Source organism: Eurosta solidaginis, chromosome 5, assembly GCF_040869045.1.
Source record: "Eurosta solidaginis isolate ZX-2024a chromosome 5, ASM4086904v1, whole genome shotgun sequence".
Taxonomy (NCBI): Eukaryota; Metazoa; Arthropoda; class Insecta; order Diptera; family Tephritidae; genus Eurosta; species Eurosta solidaginis.
The window spans coordinates 121,231,921-121,253,816 of NC_090323.1; the positions used below are offsets into that span (position 1 = coordinate 121,231,921).

Genomic DNA, 21,896 nt, shown 5'->3' on the forward strand with positions numbered 1-21,896 from the left:
ATAATTGCGTCTACACATATGTACGTATACGAGCAGCGGAACGGCAATGCACAAACACATGCATATATCTTATCTGAGTTGTCACAAGAGAGAGAGCAATAATTTGTGCACGTAGTTGTGGCTGGCGATTTTGTAGCCGAAACAACTAGTAAGTTCTGGAAATCGAAGAGCCTAGAAGTATGCAGCGTAAACTATAAAAGCGGGGCAAGCGAGTAAGAAGTAATTCAGTTTGATTTGAGTTGTCAAGCAGTTTGATTAAGACGATATCTAGCGAGCAATAGCAGTGTTATTTTGAATAGTAGAGTTTCATTGAGCTATCAATCAGTGTGGTTATTAAGCAAGCTATTCGTTGCACAGTTGTTATTGTGAAGTACTTTAATAAAGGCCATTTTGCATTATTACAAATTGGAGTTATTTATTCAACAGTTTAGTGATTCGAACTTAGCAGAGGATTGCAAATAAGAGGATTTACAAGCAAATACGTTACAATTGGTGTCAGAAGAGGAATTGTTGAATAAATTCTAGAGGACAACAAGGACATGGCAAAGTTAAGTGAATTGAAGATCCCGCAACTGAAGAAGGAGTTGGAGAGCCGTGGATTGAATACAAGCGGCGTTAAACTCGAACTTCAGGCACGGCTACGAGAAGCAATGGAAGCAGAGGGAATTGATGTGGAAGAGCATGTCTTTCATCTTGATGGCGAGGAGACAACAAAAATTGAAGAGAAGAACGAAACATCGCAGACGGTTACCAGTACAGATTTGAACATGATTTTAGCTGCAATATCTGCTCAAACATCGACAGTGTCATATCAACTGGCAGAACAGAAGACATATATGGCATCACAACTAGAATCGCAGGAGACACTTTTAACATCCAAGATGGAAGCACAAGAGGCACGTATAACAGAAATGTCATCACAAATATCCACAAATATGTCATCACAGCTGGAAGAACAAAAGACATATATGGCAACCCAACTGAAAGAACAAGAGACACGCATAACAGTACAACTAGAAGCACAAGAGGCGCGTGTATCATCAAACCTCGAAGCGCGCATGGACGAAAAAATAATGCAGTTTGAAGAAAAATTCGAGGCAGAGGTGGATGCGTTGAGAGGTCGTATACAGGAATTGCAACTTAATCGGCCGGCTGCTTCAGCGAGTAATACAAAGGTAAAAACTCCATCTTTTGACGGTTCTGTTCCTTTCCAGGTCTTCAAGCTTCAGTTTGAGAAGACCGCAGCAGTGAACAACTGGAATGCGGAAGATAAAGTTGCTGCATTGTTCGTGGCATTGAAGGGGCCAGCAGCGGAAATCCTACAGACGATTCCCGAAGGAGAGCGGAACAATTATGAAGCATTGATGGCTGCTGTAGAACGACGTTATGGAAGCGAGCATAGAAAACAGATATTCCAAATTGAGTTGCAAAACCGCTACCAAAAAGCAAATGAGACATTGCAGGAGTTTGCTTCAGATGTTGAAAGGTTGGCTCATCTCGCAAATGCGGACGCACCCGTGGAATACACCGAGAGGGTAAAAATCCAGAGTTTTATAAATGGCATACGAGACGTGGAAACGAAGCGAGCTACATGCGCGAACCCAAAACTGACATTTGCTGAAACGGTATCACATGCATTGACCCAGGAAACTGCCTCCCTATTAAGTAAACCAGCATATAAGGCTCATCGTGTAGAAGTAGAAAGGCCAGAATGGGTAGACATAATTTTGGAAGCACTGAAGGGATCACAACAGAAAAATGCCGGAGTTATTAAATGTTTCAAGTGCGGCAACCCAGGTCATATTGCACGACATTGCAGCACCGATCCCAATAGCTCCAACAATGTGGGTGGCCGTAAACGCAGAGCTGAAGGAGATGAGCAAATCTCCAAGTCCACTCAATCGTTAAACTAAAGCGAGTCAGCCGCAAGGGGCGACAGGTGGCTCCCTCAATTGAATGCCCCATAATCTCTATCTCACAAATTGGAAGAAGGTAAAACAATCTTACTGTCGGAGGACATGTGGATGGAAAGGAACGTTTACTGACTGTAGATACGGGTGCATCTCATTCCATCATTCGAGCGGATTTAGTCAACAAGAAGATAACACCATTGCATGGAGCAAGATTGCGTACAACCACTAGAGAAGACAGCACGGTTCTAGGAGAAGTATCATGTGAAGTCGCAATTGGGAACGTCACGGTAGTACACAATTTTATAGTGGCAGAGATTGTTGATGAAATCATAATTGGAGTGGACTTCTTAATCGACCAGGGCATCAAGATCGACATGCAAAGCAAGACGATGCGATATAAGAACATGGATGTACCACTTAATTTCGGCTACGAGAGAGGCTACAGCAGTAAACGAGTGCTGGTGGAAGAGAGTCCGCAAATACCACCAAAATCCGAAGCAGTCATCTCGGCAAAGGTTGATGGAGATTGTGGGACAAACACATTGTGGGTTGTCGAAGCAGCAAACAAATCAGCACTGAACATACTTGTAGGAAAAACCCTGGCTATGACAAAACAAGATGGACGTGTTCCGGTAAGAGTACTCAATGAGTTCAACTCACCACTCAAACTGACTAAAGGAGCTATTTTGGGAAGATGCCAAGAGGATGAAGTAGTTATTAACTGTGAACAGCTCCAGGAACACGTTTCAGCTAGTAATACTAATCTTTCAAATGACATCACGGCATGGACGCAGGGGCTAGAGGAAGCATATCAGAGTAAGGCAAAACAACTGCTCCTAAAGTACGCGAACATATTTGACCAGGATGGTTCTAAACCAGGCCGCACCAACGTTGTGAAACATCAAATTGACACTGGAGATGCGAGGCCGATCCGTCAAGCTCCACGTAGTGTTCCACTGGCGAAGCGGCAAGTTGTGAGTCAAATTATACAAGAAATGAGCGACAGCGGCGTCATCGAACCATCAGCTAGTCCCTGGAGCTCATCGGTAGTACTTGTAAAGAAGAAGGATGGAAAAATGAGGTTTTGCGTGGACTACCGGAAGTTGAATGACGTTACGAAAAAGGATAGCTACCCATTGCCAAGAATTGACGACACTCTGGACTCGCTCTCTGGTACGAAATGGTTTTCCACACTGGACTTGAAAAGCGGCTACTGGCAAGTGGAGGTAAAGGAGGAAGACAAAGAGAAAACAGCCTTCAGCGTCGGAGATGGTCTTTGGCAATTTACAGTAATGCCCTTTGGACTATGTAATGCACCAGCTACTTTCGAGAGACTCATGGATCAGGTATTGAAAGGACTACATTGGAAAACATGCTTGGTGTACCTGGACGACATCATCGTATTGGGCAAGAATTTCGATGAACATCTTAAGAACTTGGAGGAAGTTTTCCAAAGAATAGCTGGCGCTGGTCTGAAGTTAAGTCCCAAAAAGTGTGCGCTGTTTAAAAAGGAAGTAAATTATTTGGGTCACAAGGTAACGACAGAGGGCATCTGCACTGCGAACGAAAAGATAGAGGCTGTAAAGGATTGGCCAAGACCACAGAACCTACATGAATTAAGAAGTTTCCTTGGGCTGTGCACATATTACCGCCGATTTGTACAAAATTTTTCCAGCGTAGCCCATAGCCTCCATGAGCTTACATGAAAAAATAGAGCTTTTGAATGGAAGAAGGAGCAAGAAGTGGCTTTCCAAACATTGAAGGAGCGTTTGTGCACTGCCCCAATGTTAGCATATCCGATTCCAGGAGCAACATTTATTCTAGATACAGATGCGAGTGGATATGCTATAGGAGGCGTTTTATCACAACTGGTCGATGGACAGGAGAAGGTAGTTGCATATTACAGCCGTTCGATTGGAAAACCAGAGAGGAACTACTGCGTTACGCGGAGAGAGCTGTTGGCATTGGTAGAGTGCGTTAAACATTTTCACAAATACCTCTACGGCCAGCGATTCCGTGTCAGGACAGATCACGCAGCTTTAAAATGGCTACTGCAGTTCCGTAATCCGGAAGGACAATTGGCACGGTGGATCGAGCGACTACAAAGCTATGACTTTTCCATTGAGCATCGAAAAGGTAGTACCCATGGAAATGCCGATGCAATGTCACGAAGACCATGTAGTTTGGAATGCAAGCACTGTTCGAAAGCCGAGGCTAAAGAAGACATTATAGATGTCCGGCTAATGACTATAACATGTACAGATGAATGGGACAAGGAACAGCTAAGAAAGTGCCAGCTAGAAGATGCAGATCTGTCACGTGTTATGCAAGGGCTTGAACGAAATGAAAGACCAAACAGAGAAGAGATGTCAGCAGAGAGTCCCATTGCGAAGTCATATTGGGCACAGTGGAACAGTTTAGAATTGATATCCGGTTGCCTTCATCGAGTATGGGAGAGTGAGGATGGTAAATACAAGAATAAACTGATAGTTGTTCCCAGAAAGAGGATTCCTGATGTGCTCAGCGAGCTGCATAATGGTCCAAGCGGAGGTCATCTTGGAATCACGAAGACGCTCGAGAAGATTAAACAGAGATTCTATTGGGTTGGTTGCCGTCAGGCGGTCACTGAGTGGATTGCGAACTGCGAGGTTTGCAGCAGAGCGAAAGGGCCCAGAACACGAAGTCATGGCCAGATGAAGCAATATAACTCAGGTGCGCCATTTGAAAGGATCGCTATGGATGTCGCCGGTCCATTTCCTACTAGCAACGACGGAAACAAATATGTACTGGTAGTTATGGATTATTTCAGCAAATGGCCAGAGGTATACCCAATCCCAAATCAGGAAGCGGAAACGGTAGCAGAAGTGTTTATAAACAATTGGGTTGCAAGGTATGGTGTACCAATGGATTTACATTCTGACCAAGGCAGGAATTTCGAATCAGCTGTGTTCCAGGAAATGTGTAAGTCATTGGGCATTCGAAAAACACGGACAACTGCATTGCATCCTCAATCCGATGGTATGGTAGAACGATTCAATAGAACATTGGAGGAGCACTTAAGGAAAGTAGTGGACAAGTACCATAAAGAATGGGATACCCGCATACCATTATTCTTGATGGCTTACCGATCAGCAGTGCATGAGACAACGGGCCAAACCCCTGCAAAAGTAATTTTTGGCAATGACCTTAGACTGCCAGCTGATTTGAAGTTTGGGATAGATGCCAATGCGGAGAGCAATGTCAGGAAATCCACTAGTGATTTGGAAGAAGAGCTAAGAGAAATACATGATCTGATAAGGCAACGAACAAAGATTATAAGTGACAAGATGAAGGCCAGATATGATAAAGCAATTAATTCAGAAGGTTTTCAGGAAGGAGATTTGGTGCTGTTATACAACCCACAACGTAAAAAAGGTTTTTCCCCGAAATTGCAGTGTAATTGGGAAGGCCCATACAAAGTTGTAAAACGGATCAACGATGTAGTGTACCGCATACAAACCATCGGTAAACCACGAACCAAAATGGAGGTGGTCCATTTGGAAAGGCTAGCAACGTTTAGATCGAGAAATTTGTCTGATCGGGACGATCAGACTTAGGTGGAGGGCAGTGTCACGGATATTAGCATCACTAAATTATCCCATCACTAAGGCGATGCTAAGGCCATGCCAAGCAGTATTTACGTTAATAATTAAATCAAGTATACACATATATAAGGCAGCCCAGAGAGATGTCACACACAGATGCATTTACTTATATGCCTATGTGCGCGCGAGAGACTGTAAACTACAAACATTCACATCAATAATTCAGTCTTTATGTATCTACATAAACGAATAAATAATTGCGTCTACACATATGTACGTATACGAGCAGCGGAGCGGCAATGCACAAACACATGCATATATCTTATCTGAGTTGTCACAAGAGAGAGCAATAATTTGTGCACGTAGTTGTGGCTGGCGATTTTGTAGCCGAAACAACTAGTAAGTTCTGGAAATCGAAGAGCCTAGAAGTATGCAGCGTAAACTATAAAAGCGGGGCAAGCGAGTAAGAAGTAATTCAGTTTGATTTGAGTTGTCAAGCAGTTTGATTAAGACGATATCTAGCGAGCAATAGCAGTGTTATTTTGAATAGTAGAGTTTCATTGAGCTATCAATCAGTGTGGTTATTAAGCAAGCTATTCGTTGCACAGTTGTTATTGTGAAGTACTTTAATAAAGGCCATTTTGCATTATTACAAATTGGAGTTATTTATTCAACAGTTTAGTGATTCGAACTTAGCAGAGGATTGCAAATAAGAGAATTTGCAAGCAAATACGTTACAATAAATATAAATACATATTCAATCAATCTTAGTAAAATATTTTTTTTCGATGCGTTTAATTTAAAAATGTTATACAAAACTTTGATTACTGTTTAAGAAGATAATCATCTCAGTTTTTTTTTCACTCAGTCGTGAGCGACGGTCACTAACTATTTGGCCTGCTTTCGAAAAAAACTCTTTCACATGGAACAGAAGATGCTAGTGCACATAAATATTTCCTTGCCAAATCTGCTAGCTTAGGGTATTTATATTTATTTTCGCGCCACCACTGAAATGAATTGTTTGTTCTGGAAACTATTCCATCCTCTAAATACCGCTGCATTTCAATGATGCTTTTTGCTTCAGCACTACCTTTCGGTCTATTTTGGTTGGCACATTGATCGAAAGAGCTCCAAATGGAAAGAAAATATTCTGCAGGTTCGTCTACACTCTCAGACGAGGGAGCCGATTCTGCCCTGTACAGTTCCATAAGATTACTTTTCACAATTTTTTTTACAATTTTCTGCAGCTAATTCATCCGTCAATGCTAATAATTTAAACCTAGGATCCAAAAATGTAGCTACAGAAAATGTGTTGCTTTTATGGATATTGCCCAATCGTTCCCGAATACCATTTACAAAAATGTCTATAACCTTGCGCATAGGATCGGGCCAAACTTTTGTTAGCAAATGCCTGTAAACGTCCTGAAGACCATTTGTAATCGGTATTACCAGGGATCCCGTACAATACGTTTCGCCACTTATTGTTACTGTAGCGTCTTTGAATGGTTGACATATTATACATAAATCTTTGACTATTTGCCATTCTTCACTGGACAAGGTTAAAAGGCTCCTGTTTAAAATAACTAGCGTACATTTTACTGCTTCCTCAACCGCAGCGAATCGTTCCATCATTGCAAGAGTAGAGTTCCACCTGGTCTCAACTTGTTGAATCAGCTTCAACGGGTCCTTGCCACTGTTTTGTTGATAGCTCAGAAAAGCTTCGTTGGCTGAAGAACTTTTCTTAAAATAGGTAACTATACCTTTGATCTTATCGATTATTTCAGCAACTTCCGTTACACGCAAGCCATCTTTAACAATCAAATTCATTGTATGAGCCATACATCCCAAATGTTTCTAATTCAACTTTGTTGTAAGGGCACATTTTATGTTACTGGCGTTATCGGAAACAGAAAGCAAAATTGTTCTTTCTACATTCCAGTCACAGACAATCTTGTGTATCGCGTTAGCTAATTTTTCGGCCGTATGGTTAATATTGAGCTCTGAAGCCGACAATAGTATGGATTTCAGCTCAAACTCCGGTGATACAAAATGCGCTGTCACAGCAATGAAGCTACAAACATTTCTTGAAGTCCAACAATCCGTTGTAATACAAAATTGGTTGCCGCCTTGTATCATTCCTTGCATTTTATGTCTGCACTCTTCGTACAAAGCAGGAACCATGGTTTTGGAAACTGCCCGTCTGCTTGAGAGTACGTACATAGGATTCAAAGATTTCATAAATTCCCTGAACCCTCTATCGTCTACAACGCTGAATGGCTGTACGTCTATAGCAAATAACTGCAGAAGCTTGCTATTCAAACCCTCTTTTGAAATTGGGCGATAGTTTTTTATAATTTTGCATTGTGTCATCCGTTTTGTGCTGCACTGGAAGTTGATGGCTGCTCTTCGGTGATATCAATGACAGGTTCAATTTCGATAGGTTGAGGTTTATCCTGCAAATGGAAATGCATACATACACAGGGACACTAACAAAGCTTGGAAGTCGTTAAAATTTACCACAAGCTCTTCCAGTTGTACGGTCGGATGCCTCCGAATCATATGTCTCTTCAAATTACTTGTCGATGTTTTATAAGATATTTTGGTTTTGCAAATATTGCATGTGGCAAAAGAATGATCCACCTTTTCAAAAAACTGTCATAGGAAACTGGTTTTGGATTTTTTTAACGACATCTTTTATAAATAATAAATTTTTATAAAACTTTAAGCTTAAAGTGATACACTCCAAATCGCCCCAGGCCAGGTAATACGAGAATATTCAAAATGAAACGATTTTCAGAATGTAAGTAACAGACGTATTCACATCAATAGAAACCGTATTCAAAACGGAATGCAAAAAAAATATCCATTCTAAATACATATATATGCATGATTTTACATGGCGACTGCGCCATCTGCTGCTAATTAGTTATAGCACGATTCACAGATTCATTGACTCATGTGATTGAGATTATCATTAAACGTGATTGTGAACGAAGTGCAGATGCTATCACAGTCAGTCAGTCACGGCTATTCCTCAGAAGCAGTCACAGCGTTCAGCTGTGATCATTCAGTACCTGTGACAAAATCACAGGTACACGGATATTTGCCAACTCTAAATTTCTCTTCTTATGATTTACTTGCAACAAAATTTGGGAGTTGGCTACTTTTCCATATCAGATAGTGCCAATGGGGCTCAATCTACCGTTCTCCATAAAAATACGTACACTATACTCATAATGCATAAGCTTGTGTTAAACTCATCTCTATGAAAAACTGCTTATGTGACGGAGCTATTAAAGCCTCGCCGTATAAGCAGTTTGCATATAGATGCGTTTAACTCAATCTTATGTATTATGAGTAGATTGCACGGATTTTTATGGAGAACAGTACATTGAGCGACATTGGCGCCATCTGATATGAAAAAGTAGCCAAAGAAGGCGAATTTTTACATTTGCTTTGGCTAAGGGCGCTGACACACTTTGCCAAAGAGAATACATTTAATAAGAACCGCCACTCGTTATTTTGTAGGCATTTACTCGATGTTAACTGAGAGGTAGTCGCTCCTTTTTTTGGCGAGATGGTGTAAGGGTAAAAATCACCCAAAATAAAAGCTTTAATATAAATAAAACTATGGTTTTAATAACAACAAAAACGCCATATATATTCTGTATACATAAATTTGTAAGGATTATCTCACTTTAAAATTTGAATTAAATAATCTAAAGTTTTTTTTTGTAACTGAGTCGAGAACTGTGCGTGTGAGTGTGCCAATTTTCACCGATCAACTGTTAGTTGCGCTACTTGGTAAAATTTACAATGCTTAATATATTTTTGACGAGTTTGTATAAAGAACGTGCTTGCATTCCTTTTTAATTAAAAATAAAAAAGTAATTTTGTTAAAAATTTAATTGAAAATTTTAAGTGGTTGTTTGGCAGATAAGACCGCCTCAAAAAGACATTTAAAGAAGAATATGGCCACAATATGGAGGAGGCGCCCCCCAAGGAATTTGCCAGCACATGGGGTAGCAGCGAAGGTGATTACCAGCAAATTGGTAGGTTACCGGCAGTGGACAACCGAAGTTGTCCAATATGGCGACCGCGACAGGTCACATGGCGACCGTGAGGCTGAAGCCTTGTAAGGCAACCGGCTTTTGGACGGTGGTATAGCAACGGTGAGTGGAAAACGTGGTGTGAAGGTGCTTGGTTCTGCAGCGGCTGTTTAAAATTTTGGCTTAAAAAGCTGAAAACCATATTCTCGTTGACTAAAGTGGGAAAATATGAATAATGGCGATCATAGGCCATACATATACAATGGTTATAAGTTATAAATTATGTAACTGATATACACCACCGTCAGAAACAACTAACACCGTCAGCAATAACTAACACCCTCAGGAGCGAAGCTCAGCAGCAACGAACTCCATCAACAGCGAATACCGTCGGCAGCGAAAGCTAGCAGCAACATCAATAGCAGCCACAGCATTAACACCAGCAGCAATATAAGTATACTATAGGTATTAATATAGGTATGCATAAACATTTTTTTTTTTTTTTGCCTACAAGTTTTATTAGATATATGTATACTAAAATTACTATTTTTATTAAATGCAGTGTGTCAGCATTAACTATAATACAGTTTTTTGATTACAACGGTGCGTCCGTTTATATAAAACATTTGGATTTTTACTAAAACGGTGCATACATCTAAACTTAACCACTAATACTTCCTCAGTTTCCAATAATTTTTAAAATTTGCAAACCATTTTATAAATATCAACATTTTCAAGTCTGCAATTTTCATTTTTTCTCAAATTTTTCAATTCATTTTATAAATTTACAATCTCTTCAAACCTTTCATTTTTCCAAATTTCTAATTTAAATATTTATCAATTCATTTTACAAAATCTCATATTTTCAAGCTTCCATCATCATCTCACAAATCTTCCATTTAAAATTTCTCTTACTTCAGGTAAAATTTCTTTAATACGTTCATTTTCCAACACAATACTAATTTTCACCATATAATATCATGTTTCCACCAAATGCAAACACCGTGTTTGCCTTCGAAGAGCGTGTTTAAGGGCAAACACAAGTCTAAACACTTGTCAAATTCCATACAAAAATCGAAACCCAAACTCACTCCAAACCCATCTTTGAAAGAGTGTTTGTGTTGGGTTTGCATACTTTTTATTATTAACTGATGGCAATAATGTTCATTTATGTCAACTGTTTCTCTTTTGTTTTCACATTCTTCTCGAAGTCATGGCAACATTGTTTGCGATTGTCAATGTGTCAATGTCAATATCAATGTCAATGTGTGTGACAATGACAAAAGTGTTAAAAAATCAAAAAAGTTAAAAAGCGGTAAAAACACAAATATGGCACACATAATTAATAAAAAAAACTAAAATACTGTGGACGCCTGCGGCGGACGAGGCATTTATAGACCTGTGGGAGGAGAAGGCCAGCGAGTTGCGTGGGCCACGCAAAAACTCTCACATATATGGAGAAATGGCCCAGTCATTGGCAGGATTGGTTGGCGACATTCGTTCCATCGACATAAAATATAAAATCCACAATTTTACAATGAGATACAGGTAAGAAATATGGGGTAGTAATCTAGGACAGCAGCTGCCTGGGTAATTCTATACGGCAGCATGACACTGCTAATACGCTTCCAAAAATATCGAGAGAGGTGTCCAAAGACGCGTATTGACATCAGTATTAATAATCCGAAACCGGAAAAGAAAAATTTATCCGAAAAACTGTCCGGAGATATTTGCAGTTGAAATTGGCGATTTTCATGTGGTTATTGTAATGTTGGCGTACCCACAAAAAAAATTGTGAACATAAGTGTGTTGCGCGGATATAGTTTTGGTCTCCAAATCGGTGTTGGACCCACCCAGGGTAATTGTTTATAAGCGCGGCCAAAGGCCACCAATGCAGAAAGGTATTATGCGCAAAAATACTGTAGATCCCACCCCCGGTTTCGGAGGGACCCGTGGATAATTTTTCGGTTTTTCGTTAATATCTTTTGAACGACTTAAAATTTTTATTTTCCGCCTTTGGATTATTAATACTGATGTCAAGACGCGTCGTTTGACACCTCTCTCGATATTTTTGGTAGCGTATTAGCAGTCGACCCCTCAACTAGACTATTACCGGAGATATTTGCAGTTGAAATTGGCGATTTTCATGTGGTTGTTGTAATGTTGGTGTACCCACAAAAAAAATTGTGAACATAAGTGTGTTGCGCGGATTTAGTTTTGGTCTCCAAATCGGTGTTGGACCCACCCAGGGTAATTTTTTATAAGCGCGGTCAAAGGCCGCCAATGCAGAAAGGTATTATGCGCAAAAATACTGTGGATCCCACCCCCGGTTTCGGAGGGACCCGTGGATAATTTTTCGGTTTTTCGTTAATATCTTTTGAACGACTTAAAATTTTTATTTTCCGCCTTCGGATTATTAATACTGATGTCAAGACGCGTGTTTTGACACCTCTATCCATATTTTTGGACTCGTATTAGCAGTGTCATGCTGTCGTATAGAATTGCCGCTGACTCTTTAAAAATACTACAAGCACATGACAACTTACAACCTTCTTTTGCACATTTCTTGAGAATTATTACAGATATCGGGTTCCATACAACGAATTCGATATCCTGGACCCGAAACACCCGTACTCTAGGTATCACTCTAGTTAACTTCTCAAGGTCAGCCGCTGTCCTAGACCTTTACTAAATATATGTACATATTTGAGCTATGTTCTAGGACCGTGGCCGAGCTCTAAAAAATAGCAAAAAATCCGAAAGTGATACCCAGATACGCTGTTTGGCTCCAGGATCTCGAATCCGATATCTCTCATACTTCTTGGGATATTTGCAAAACAAAATTGAAGTTTTCATGTGGTTGTTGTATTTTGTTCTACACAGCAAAAAAAATTGTGTGGAGTATCAGATATATCAGGTTTTCGCCTTCGGATTCTATATCCTGGGGCCAAAACGCATCTCTGGGTACCACTTTCGGATGTTTAATCAAAAAAATTTTTTAGCTATTTTTTTTTTTGGGCTCGGCCACGGTCCTAGAACATTATCCATATTTGCACATAACCATTAATTTGAGTGTTATGTGGAAAATTTTTTCAGCAAATGCAAAGGAGGCCAAGGAACAGGCTGTTCTCCTGCTTCTTGGAAGCACTACGAACGTGTTCATCGCATTATAGGAAACGACCGAATTAACAATGTTGAAGCTGTTGTTATGGACAGTATACGAGGTAACTTTAACAATCGAGACAGATATTGTCATTAATATTTGTAAAATGCTTTAAAAATATCTCTTCCCAGAAATAACATTTTTCGTAAACGCTTTTTGGTTTACTTGGGTTAAACAAATCTCTTTCCATATTTTTGAACGGGTTTTAACAGTCTGCTGACAAATTAAAGTCTTGTCATAATTATTGTGTGATATATTGTGTGATGTACATACTTATCGGTGGTGACGGCAATGAACGCAGTATTGAATTTTTGTGCGCCTGTCTTACGTCTCCGAACGGCATCTGCTAGGCAGATAAATTTTCACTGAGAAGCTTTTCATGGCAGAAATACACTCTGATTGTTTGCCACACCACTGCCGAGGGGCGCCCCGCTAATTTTTGATGTTGCTTTGCCCGGGGCTTGAACCCAGGACCTTTGGTGTGGTAGGCGGAGCACGATACCACCACACCACGCCGGTCGCTTCTTGTAGTAGCTGTCGCTAAAACGATCGCCAAAAATCTCTAATAGGCCAGTCATTATAGGGCGTTCACCTCCGAATGTGAGATACCCACAATATTATCGCCTGAAAACTTGCATTATGGCATCCTGAAACTATTCTCAAAATTCGACAATAATTGGATGCCCGCAAGTTTTAAATTCAGGGGTCAAAGCTCACAAAAATCTATTCTTTCTCCTTTTTTTTGTAAATATCTCGATTTCTAGAAGTTTTGCGCTAGTTATTATTTATATTATCAGTTATGTAGAGAATTAAATTCTCCGCAACTTTTGTATTTAACATTATTTTATATCTCGAATTTTTTTCGAGATAGAGGGCGGAAATCGAAATTTTTGAAAAATGACGGTGATAGGTACTTTAAGCTGTTATTACTTCGGAATGGCTCCACCAATTTCAAAGATCTTGGTACCGTTCGAAAGGTATTTAAATTTGTTAGTTTATAGTTTTATATTTGAAAAAAGATAAGTTTCAGTGTAATCAACAACTTCGGCATGTATGTTTTTGAAATACCTTTCCAAGGGTAACACTAAGCTTTTTTCATTTCGATGGTTGAGTGCACACTTATTGGAAGTGACAAATTTAAAAATGTTCAGGAGTTCTGATTTTGTATTTTTGAGACAATTGCGATGTATATATAAAACTCATATTTTCACTTATATATATATAAATTAATACAATTTTTTTCTAATTACTAGCCAGACCCGAGTCGGTTACATCGGCATCCACAGCCGGTTCGTCCACTTCGTCTCCAGAGCCATCGTCTCCAGCTCTCAGCGAAGCCTCCACACCTGTAATGAAGAAAAATCAAAAAATTAGCGAGTTGAACGAAACTATCAAAACAGCTATGGCAGAAAACAATAAATTGACTGCTGATCTAATTGAAATTGAGAAAAAGAAGGTGGCTGCAATCGAGATGCTGTCGCAAAGCGTCGTTAGCTTCTTGGAGCGGAACTAATTTAAAAACGCTGTTCACTTAAATACAGTGTTCGGAAAAACAAATTCAATGCAAACATATAACTGGCTATATTTTTTATGATAATCAATTGGCATAAACGATTGTTTTTAAATATAAAACAGCCATTGGCAGGTACATTATTTTTAAAATATTTACTAACTTAAAACAGTTATATTCAAGCACAACAAAAAAAAAAACACATTTTGCCTAGCATGGAAGAGTGCCAAACTAGAGCAACAAACCCAACGAACCTTCCTATTTGAGAAGGGGAATACATCTTGAAGCCCAAGGTTGATTGGTTTTGAGTAGCGATCTCAGCTGTCAGTCCCCATTGATGTTTCATAACTGGCTATAATTGTTTGTTGCATGGGAAGCTTTAATTTTCTCAATAAAAAGCCTTGAGTCCCGTCGAGACCCTCCATGGGCTATTAAGCCGAAACGTACTCAATTAAAGCTTCCCATGCAACAAACAATTATAGCCAGTTATGAAGTTATGAAACATCAATGGGGACTGACAGCTGAGATCGCTACTCAAAACCAATCAACCTTGGGCTTCAAGATGTATTCCCCTTCTCAAATAGGAAGGTTCGTTGGGTTTGTTGCTCTAGTTTGGCACTCTTCCATGCTAGGCAAAATGTGTTTTTTTTTTGTTGTGCTTGATTATAACTGTTTTAAGTTAGTAAATGTTTTAAAAATAATTTACCTGCCAATGGCTGTTTTATATTTAAAAACAATCGTTTATGCCAGTTGATTATCATAAAAAATATAGTCAGTTACATATTTGCATTGAATTTGTTGCTTTTATTTTGAACAACACTATGTATTGCCTTAAAATGTATATGAATTGTTGCTTTTGTTTTGAACAATACTATATATATAGAATTAAAATGTATATGAATTTTGGCACCTTCACACTTATGTACAAATGTATTAAATATACCAAAATATAGAAAAACCTAAAAATAGCTTTCTGTCGACACCAAACTGGTTTAAAGAGTTCATGCGAACAGATAGTTTAAATCAGCCGAAATTTTTTTGGAAATGTCCAGTTCCAGTCCGGATATATGTTAACATATCTTTGTATATACTTTATTTTGACGATTTTTGTAGGTAGTTTGTTTTAACTTAACCTGCGGTTAGTGACCGAGCAAGCAACCGGCGTTGGTGGTTACGTAGCTCGTCACAACGGTGCGTCCCACATCCATAGGTAAGCCCAGAATGTGTATGTCTGTATGCATATAGCCCATGGCGCATTCATACATATTCTATGCTAGCTTACTTGAAAATATTTCTTGCTAATATGTGGCGAGCTAAATAGGGGTGAAATGACACCCAAAAGGATTCCTACAGATCAAGTGACACCACGAACGGCGTAATGAGAGCGATTTGGGTTCAGCCACAGGTCATTATTGTTGTAAGGGAGCAGGAATAGGGTGAGTCTATGCTTTTCACCTGCCTGTTGGCTCATAGTCTAGATCTGTCTACCTAAGGACATATACATTTTTGAGCAAAACAACGACCGAAGCAACATTAACGCCAAAGCCCAGAGAAAGCTGTCGAGTTGCTTTCAGGGTTTACACAAGAGTGTCACAGCTGACCTCAACTTGCCCACATCATCAGCACAGAAATGGTTCCCTAATGAGGTGATTGATTTAAGGACCTCTCTTAATAAATTAATGATACTGTGCGTTTCAGCAAAGAAACACACGCAAGTGGATAAATTGTACAAGCAAACTTACCGAAATATTCCATTAATCCGTTCCTTATAACCTCCCCTTCTGATCTGTCATTTAAATTATTGTGACCTTGAGGGCTGCGCCTGGCGTCTCGCTGCATATCCACAAGCCAATTTTCTAGGACAGGGTCCTTCTCGTCGATCAAAAAATTGTGTAAAGCGCATGCTCCAGAAATTACGACATTTACATTTTTGATATGATTATCAATACCTTTTCCAATTCTCCTAAACCTAAAATATAAAGAAATTTGTATTAGGACTCAAAACGATTTCCGTTTTTATTATGTACATATATTCTCCTGGCTTTGTAATGGCCGAAAGCATTTTCAACGACTCGTCGACACTTGGATAACACATAATTAAACAATTTCTGTCCAGCCGAGTTTTCGATGTTGTACGGGTATGGCTTCATGACATATTGCGAGAGTCGGAACGCGGAGTCGCTTATAATATGCACTGGTATTTTTGTGCGCCCATGATACCAGCTCATTTCGTCGAGAAGTGCACATTCCTGCAGCTCCCGCTTGAGAGACGACCGCTCAAATATACTTGAGTCATTACATCTTCCCGGGCTACCACAGTGGATGTACATGAATCGGTATTTTGCGTCCACCAAAGCCAAAAGCACTACGGAATACCAACCCTTATAATTGTAGTAGTCGACAGCTTCTTCTTTTTTAGGGTGTATCTCTATGTGACAACCATCTGTATTAGATAACGAATTGTGGTTTAAACTGTTTTCCGTGTTGTTATTAATTTGCTTACCTATGGCTCCAATACATTGTTGATAACCCATTGCATTGAAGTCTGCTACTCCTTGCGCTATCCCAGTCCTTGTGAGGGGGAAGCTTTTGAAATATTCCGGCGCCATGCACGCCCAGACTTCATTGCAAAACTCTATTAAAATTTTGCAAACAGTAGCTTTGCCTACTCCAAACAAATTTGCAATCGATCTATATTCACTGGAAGATCCCAGTGCATATAAAGCAATTGCAACACGCTTCTCTAAAGGAATCGCATTTCTATAATTTGTGTCCTTCTTCTTCATTTTTTGAAGGCGAATGCACAACTTGTCGAAGCTGGATCGTGTCATTCTAAAGTTTTCCTTAAAAAACTTTGGGCCGTTCTTCTGGCAGTCCACCTCCCAAAAGGTACTTGTATGTTCCTGAAATTTATTTATTAAACCTAAAAATTGTATACTGAAGTTGCTAACACACCAAACTCCATACACTTTGCGAGCGTATTATAATTTCGTTGAAACATGCAGCTATAGTCAATAGCATTTTGTTATAAAGAACTTTTCGTTTTAAATAGTTCATTGTCACTTCGCTGTCTATTATTTTAAAAAATAATGACACAATCATCATAATAAATTGAATTTTATGAACCATTTTTAATTTTATTGTAATTAATATAATTTTTTCAACTTCAAACTTCACAACAAAATAAACAATCAAGCGAATGACAGTTTGAACACAATTTACCTCAAACACGCAGTGGAAACAGTTGACAACTATTTCAAACCCAAAACTGGCAAACACGGTGTTTGGGTTTGGTGGAAATAGCATATAAGACTAGTGAAACAGATAAACAGTCTGCAGGTACCCTATAAATTTGATAATTTTTATACTCAGTTGAGCAGAGCTCACAGAGTATATTAAGTTTGATTGGATAACGGTTGGTTGTACATAAATAAAGGAATCGAGATAGATATAGACTTCCATATATCAAAATAATCAGGATCGAAAAAAATTTGATTGAGCCATGTCCGTCCGTCCGTCCGTCCGTCCGTCCGTCCGTTAACACGCTAACTTGAGTAAATTTTGAGGTATCTTGATGAAATTTGGTATGTAGGTTCCTGAGCACTCATCTCAGATCGCTATTTAAAATGAACGATATCGGACTATAACCACGCCCACTTTTTCGATATCGAAAATTTCGAAAAACCGAAAAAGTGCGATAACTCATTACAAAAGACAGATAAAGCGACGAAACTTGGTAGATGGGTTGAGGTTATGACGCAGAATAGAAAATTAGTAAGATTTTGGACAATGGGCGTGGCACCGCCCACTTTTACAAGAAGGTAATTTAAAAGTTTTGCAAGCTGTAATTTGGCAGTCGTTGAAGATATCATGATGAAATTTGGCAGGAACGTTACTACTATTACTCTATATGTGCTAAATAAAAATTAGCAAAATTGGATGAAGAACACGCCCACTTTTTAAAAAAAAAATTTTTTAAATTCAAATTTTAACAAAAAATTTAATATCTTTACTGTATATAAGTAAATTAAGTCAAAATTCAACTCCAGTAATGATATGATGCAACAAAATACAAAAATAAAAGAAAATTTCAAAATGGGCGTGGCTCCGACCATTTTCATTTAGTTTGTCTAGAATACTTTTATTGCCATAAGTCGAACAAAAATTTACCAATCCTTCTCAAATTTGGTAAGAGCATAGATTCTATGACGGTTACTGTTCTCTGTGAAAATGGGCGAAATCGGTGGAAGCCACGCCCAGTTTTTATACACAGTCCACCGTCTGTCCTTCCGCTCGGCCATTAACACAATAACTTGAGCAAAATCCGATATATCTTTACTAAACTTAGCCCACGTACTTACCTGAGCTCACTTTTTCTTGGTATAAAAAATGGGCGAAATCTGACCATAACCACGCCCACTTTATCGATATCGAAAATTACGACAAATGAAAAAAATGCCATAATTCTATACCAAATACGAAAAAAGTGATGAAACATGGTAACTGGATTGGTTTATTGACACAAAATATAACTTTAGAAAAAACTTTGTAAAATGGGTGTGACACCTACCATATTAAGTAGAAGAAAATGAAAAAGTTCTACAAGGCGAAATCAACAGCCCTTGGAATCTTGGCAGGAATACTGTTAGTGGTATTGCATATATAAATAAATTAGCAGTACCCGACAGATGATTTTCTGGATCACCTGGTCCACATTTTGGTCGATATCGCGAGAACGCCTTCACATATACATCTAAGGGCCACTCGCTTTTAAAACACTCATTAATACCTTTAATTTGATATCCATATCGTACAAAAACATACCAGAGTCACCCCTGTCCCACCCTAATGGCGATATCTCGAAAAGGCGTCCACCTATAGACCTAATGCCCCCTCCCTCTTAAAATGCTCAGTAACACCTTTCGTTTGATACCCATATCGTACAAACATTCTAGAGTCACCCCTGGCCCACCCTAATGGCGATATCTCGAAAAGGCGTCCACCTATAGACCTAATGCCCACTCCTTCTTAAAATGCTCAGTAACAGCTTTCGTTTGATACCCATATCGTACAAACATTCTAGAGTCATACCTGGCCCACCCTAATGGCGATATTTCGAAAAGGCGTCCACCTATAGAACTAAGGATTACTCCCTTTTAAAATACTCATTACCACCTTTCATTTGATACCCATATCGTACAAACACATTCTAGAGTCACCCTGGCCCACCCTAATGGCGATATCTCGAAAAGGCGTCCACCTATAGACCTAATGTCCACTCCCTCTTAAAATGCTCAGTAACACCTTTCGTTTGATACCCATATCGTACAAACATTCTAGAGTCACCCCTGGCCCACCCTAATGGCGATATCTCGAAAAGGCGTCCACCTATAGACCTAATGTCCACTCCTTCTTAAAATGCTCAGTAACACCTTTCGTTTGATACCCATATCGTACAAACATTCTAGAGTCACCCCTGTCCCACCCTAATGGCGATATCTCGAAAAGGCGTCCACCTATAGACCTAATGCCCACTCCCTCTTAAAATGCTCAGTAACACCTTTCGTTTGATACTCATATCGTACAAACATTCTAGAGTCACACCTGGCCCACCCTAATGGCGATATCTCGAAAAGGCGTCCACCTATAGAACTAAGGATTACTCCCTTTTAAAATACTCATTACCACCTTTCATTTGATACCCATATCGTACAAACACATTCTAGAGTCACCCTGGCCCACCCTAATGGCGATATCTCGAAAAGGCGTCCACATATAGACCTAGTGCCCACTCCCTCTTAAAATGCTCAGTAACACCTTTCGTTTGATACCCATACCGTACAAACATTCTAGAGTCACCCTTGGTCCAGCTTTATGGCGATATCTCGAAAAGGCGTCCACCTATAGAACTAAGGATTACTCCCTTTTAAAATACTCATTACCACCTTTCATTTGATACCCATATCGTACAAACACATTCTAGAGTCACCCTGGCCCACCCTAATGGCGATATCTCGAAAAGGCGTCCACCTATAGACCTAATGCCCACTCCCTCTTAAAATGCTCAGTAACACCTTTCGTTTGATACCCATATCGTACAAACATTCTAGAGTCACCCTTGGTCCACCTTTATGGCGATATCTCAAAAAGGCGTCCACCTATAGAACTAAGGATTACTCCCTTTTAAAATACTCCTTACCACCTTTCATTTGATACCCATATCGTACAAACACATTCTAGAGTCACCCCTGGCCCACCCTAATGGCGATATCTCGAAAAGGCGTCCACCTATAGACCTAATGCCCACTCCCTCTTAAAATGCTCAGTAACACCTTTCGTTTGATACCCATATCGTACAAACATTCTAGAGTCACCCCTGGCCCACCCTAATGGCGATATCTCGAAAGGGCGTCCACCTATAGACCTAATGCCCACTCCCTCTTAAAATGCTCAGTAACACCTTTCGTTTGATGCACATATCGTACAAACACATTCTAGAGTCACCCCTGGCCCACCCTAATGACGATATCTCGAAAAGGCGTCCACCTATAGACCTCATGCCCACTCCCTCTTAAAATGCTCTGTAACACCTTTCGTTTGATACCCATACCGTACAAACATTCTAGAGTCACCCCTGGCCCACCCTAATGGCGATATCTCGAAAAGGCGTCCACCTATAGACCTAATGCCCACTCCCTCTTAAAATGCTCAGTAACACCTTTCATTTGATTCCCATATCGTACAAACACATTCTAGAGACACCCCTGGTCCACCTTTATGGCGATATCTCGAAACGGCGTCCACCTATGGAACTAAGGATCACTCCTTTTCAAAATACTCATTAACAGCTTTCATTTGATACCCATATCGTACAAACACATTATAGAATCACCCCTGGTCCACCTTAATGGGGACATCTCGAAAAGGCGTCCACCGATAGACCTAAGGCCCACTCCCTCTTAAAATGCTCAGTAACACCTTTCATTTGATACCCATATCGTACAAACAAATTCTAGAGTCAGCCCTGGTCTACCTTTATGGCGATATCCCTAAATGGCGTTCATCCATAGAACTATGGCCTACTCTCTCTTAAAATACTCTTTAATACCTTTCATTTGATACACATGTTATACAACCACATTCCAGGGTTACCCCAGATTGATTTTCCTTATTTTGTCTCCATAGCTCTCAACTGAGTATGTTATGTTCGGTTACACCCGAACTTAGCCTTCCTTACTTGTTTTGATATAAAGCGGTGGTTCTGTGAAAAACCAAACAATATTTTTTTTTTATATATAAAGAGGTGGTTCCGTGAAAAACCAAACGATAGTTTTTTTTTATATAAAACGGTGGTTCCGTGAAAAGCGAATTAAGATTTTGTTAAATAAAGTAGAGCGTCCGTGATTACCACATTTTTGAGATTTTTACCACTGATATTTACATACTTTTAAGCCATTTTAAATTCAATTACTTCCTACAGATTTTTCATACAATTAAATTTCAGTTGCAATTAATTCTTCCAATAAATTTTAAATATTTCGTTAGCGACAATTCACTGTAAATCAGTTCCTTTTACAAAATTTCTTTTTTTCTTTTTCCTCAACATTTCAGCTTCAATTATAAATTCCGACATTCAAATGAGTGCTTCATTAATTTCATAATAGTTTCAACTGAATT

At 39.3% G+C, this 21,896-nt stretch overlaps 1 protein-coding gene across 1 annotated transcript; it reads left to right on the plus strand.

The window, feature by feature from the left end:
- Window positions 1–10,842: 10,842 nt before the first annotated feature.
- Window positions 10,843–14,590, plus strand: LOC137233956 (uncharacterized). Its single transcript, XM_067757525.1, has 3 exons — window positions 10,843–11,094; window positions 12,643–12,770; window positions 13,963–14,590. The coding sequence occupies exons 1-3, from the start codon at window positions 11,009–11,011 to the stop codon at window positions 14,220–14,222; spliced, it is 474 nt and encodes a 157-aa protein (XP_067613626.1). The 5' UTR covers window positions 10,843–11,008; the 3' UTR covers window positions 14,223–14,590.
- The last annotated feature ends 7,306 nt before the right edge of the window (window positions 14,591–21,896 follow it).

Excerpts from the sequence above, each read along its gene's own strand:
- LOC137233956 (XM_067757525.1), top strand. The coding sequence starts at position 11,009 with ATGGCCCAGTCATTGGCAGGATTGGTTGGCGACATTCGTTCCATCGAC. Across the intron at positions 11,095-12,642 it reads AATTTTACAATGAGATACAG|CAAATGCAAAGGAGGCCAAG; the intron begins GTAAGAAATATG and ends AAATTTTTTCAG. Across the intron at positions 12,771-13,962 it reads TGTTATGGACAGTATACGAG|CCAGACCCGAGTCGGTTACA; the intron begins GTAACTTTAACA and ends TCTAATTACTAG.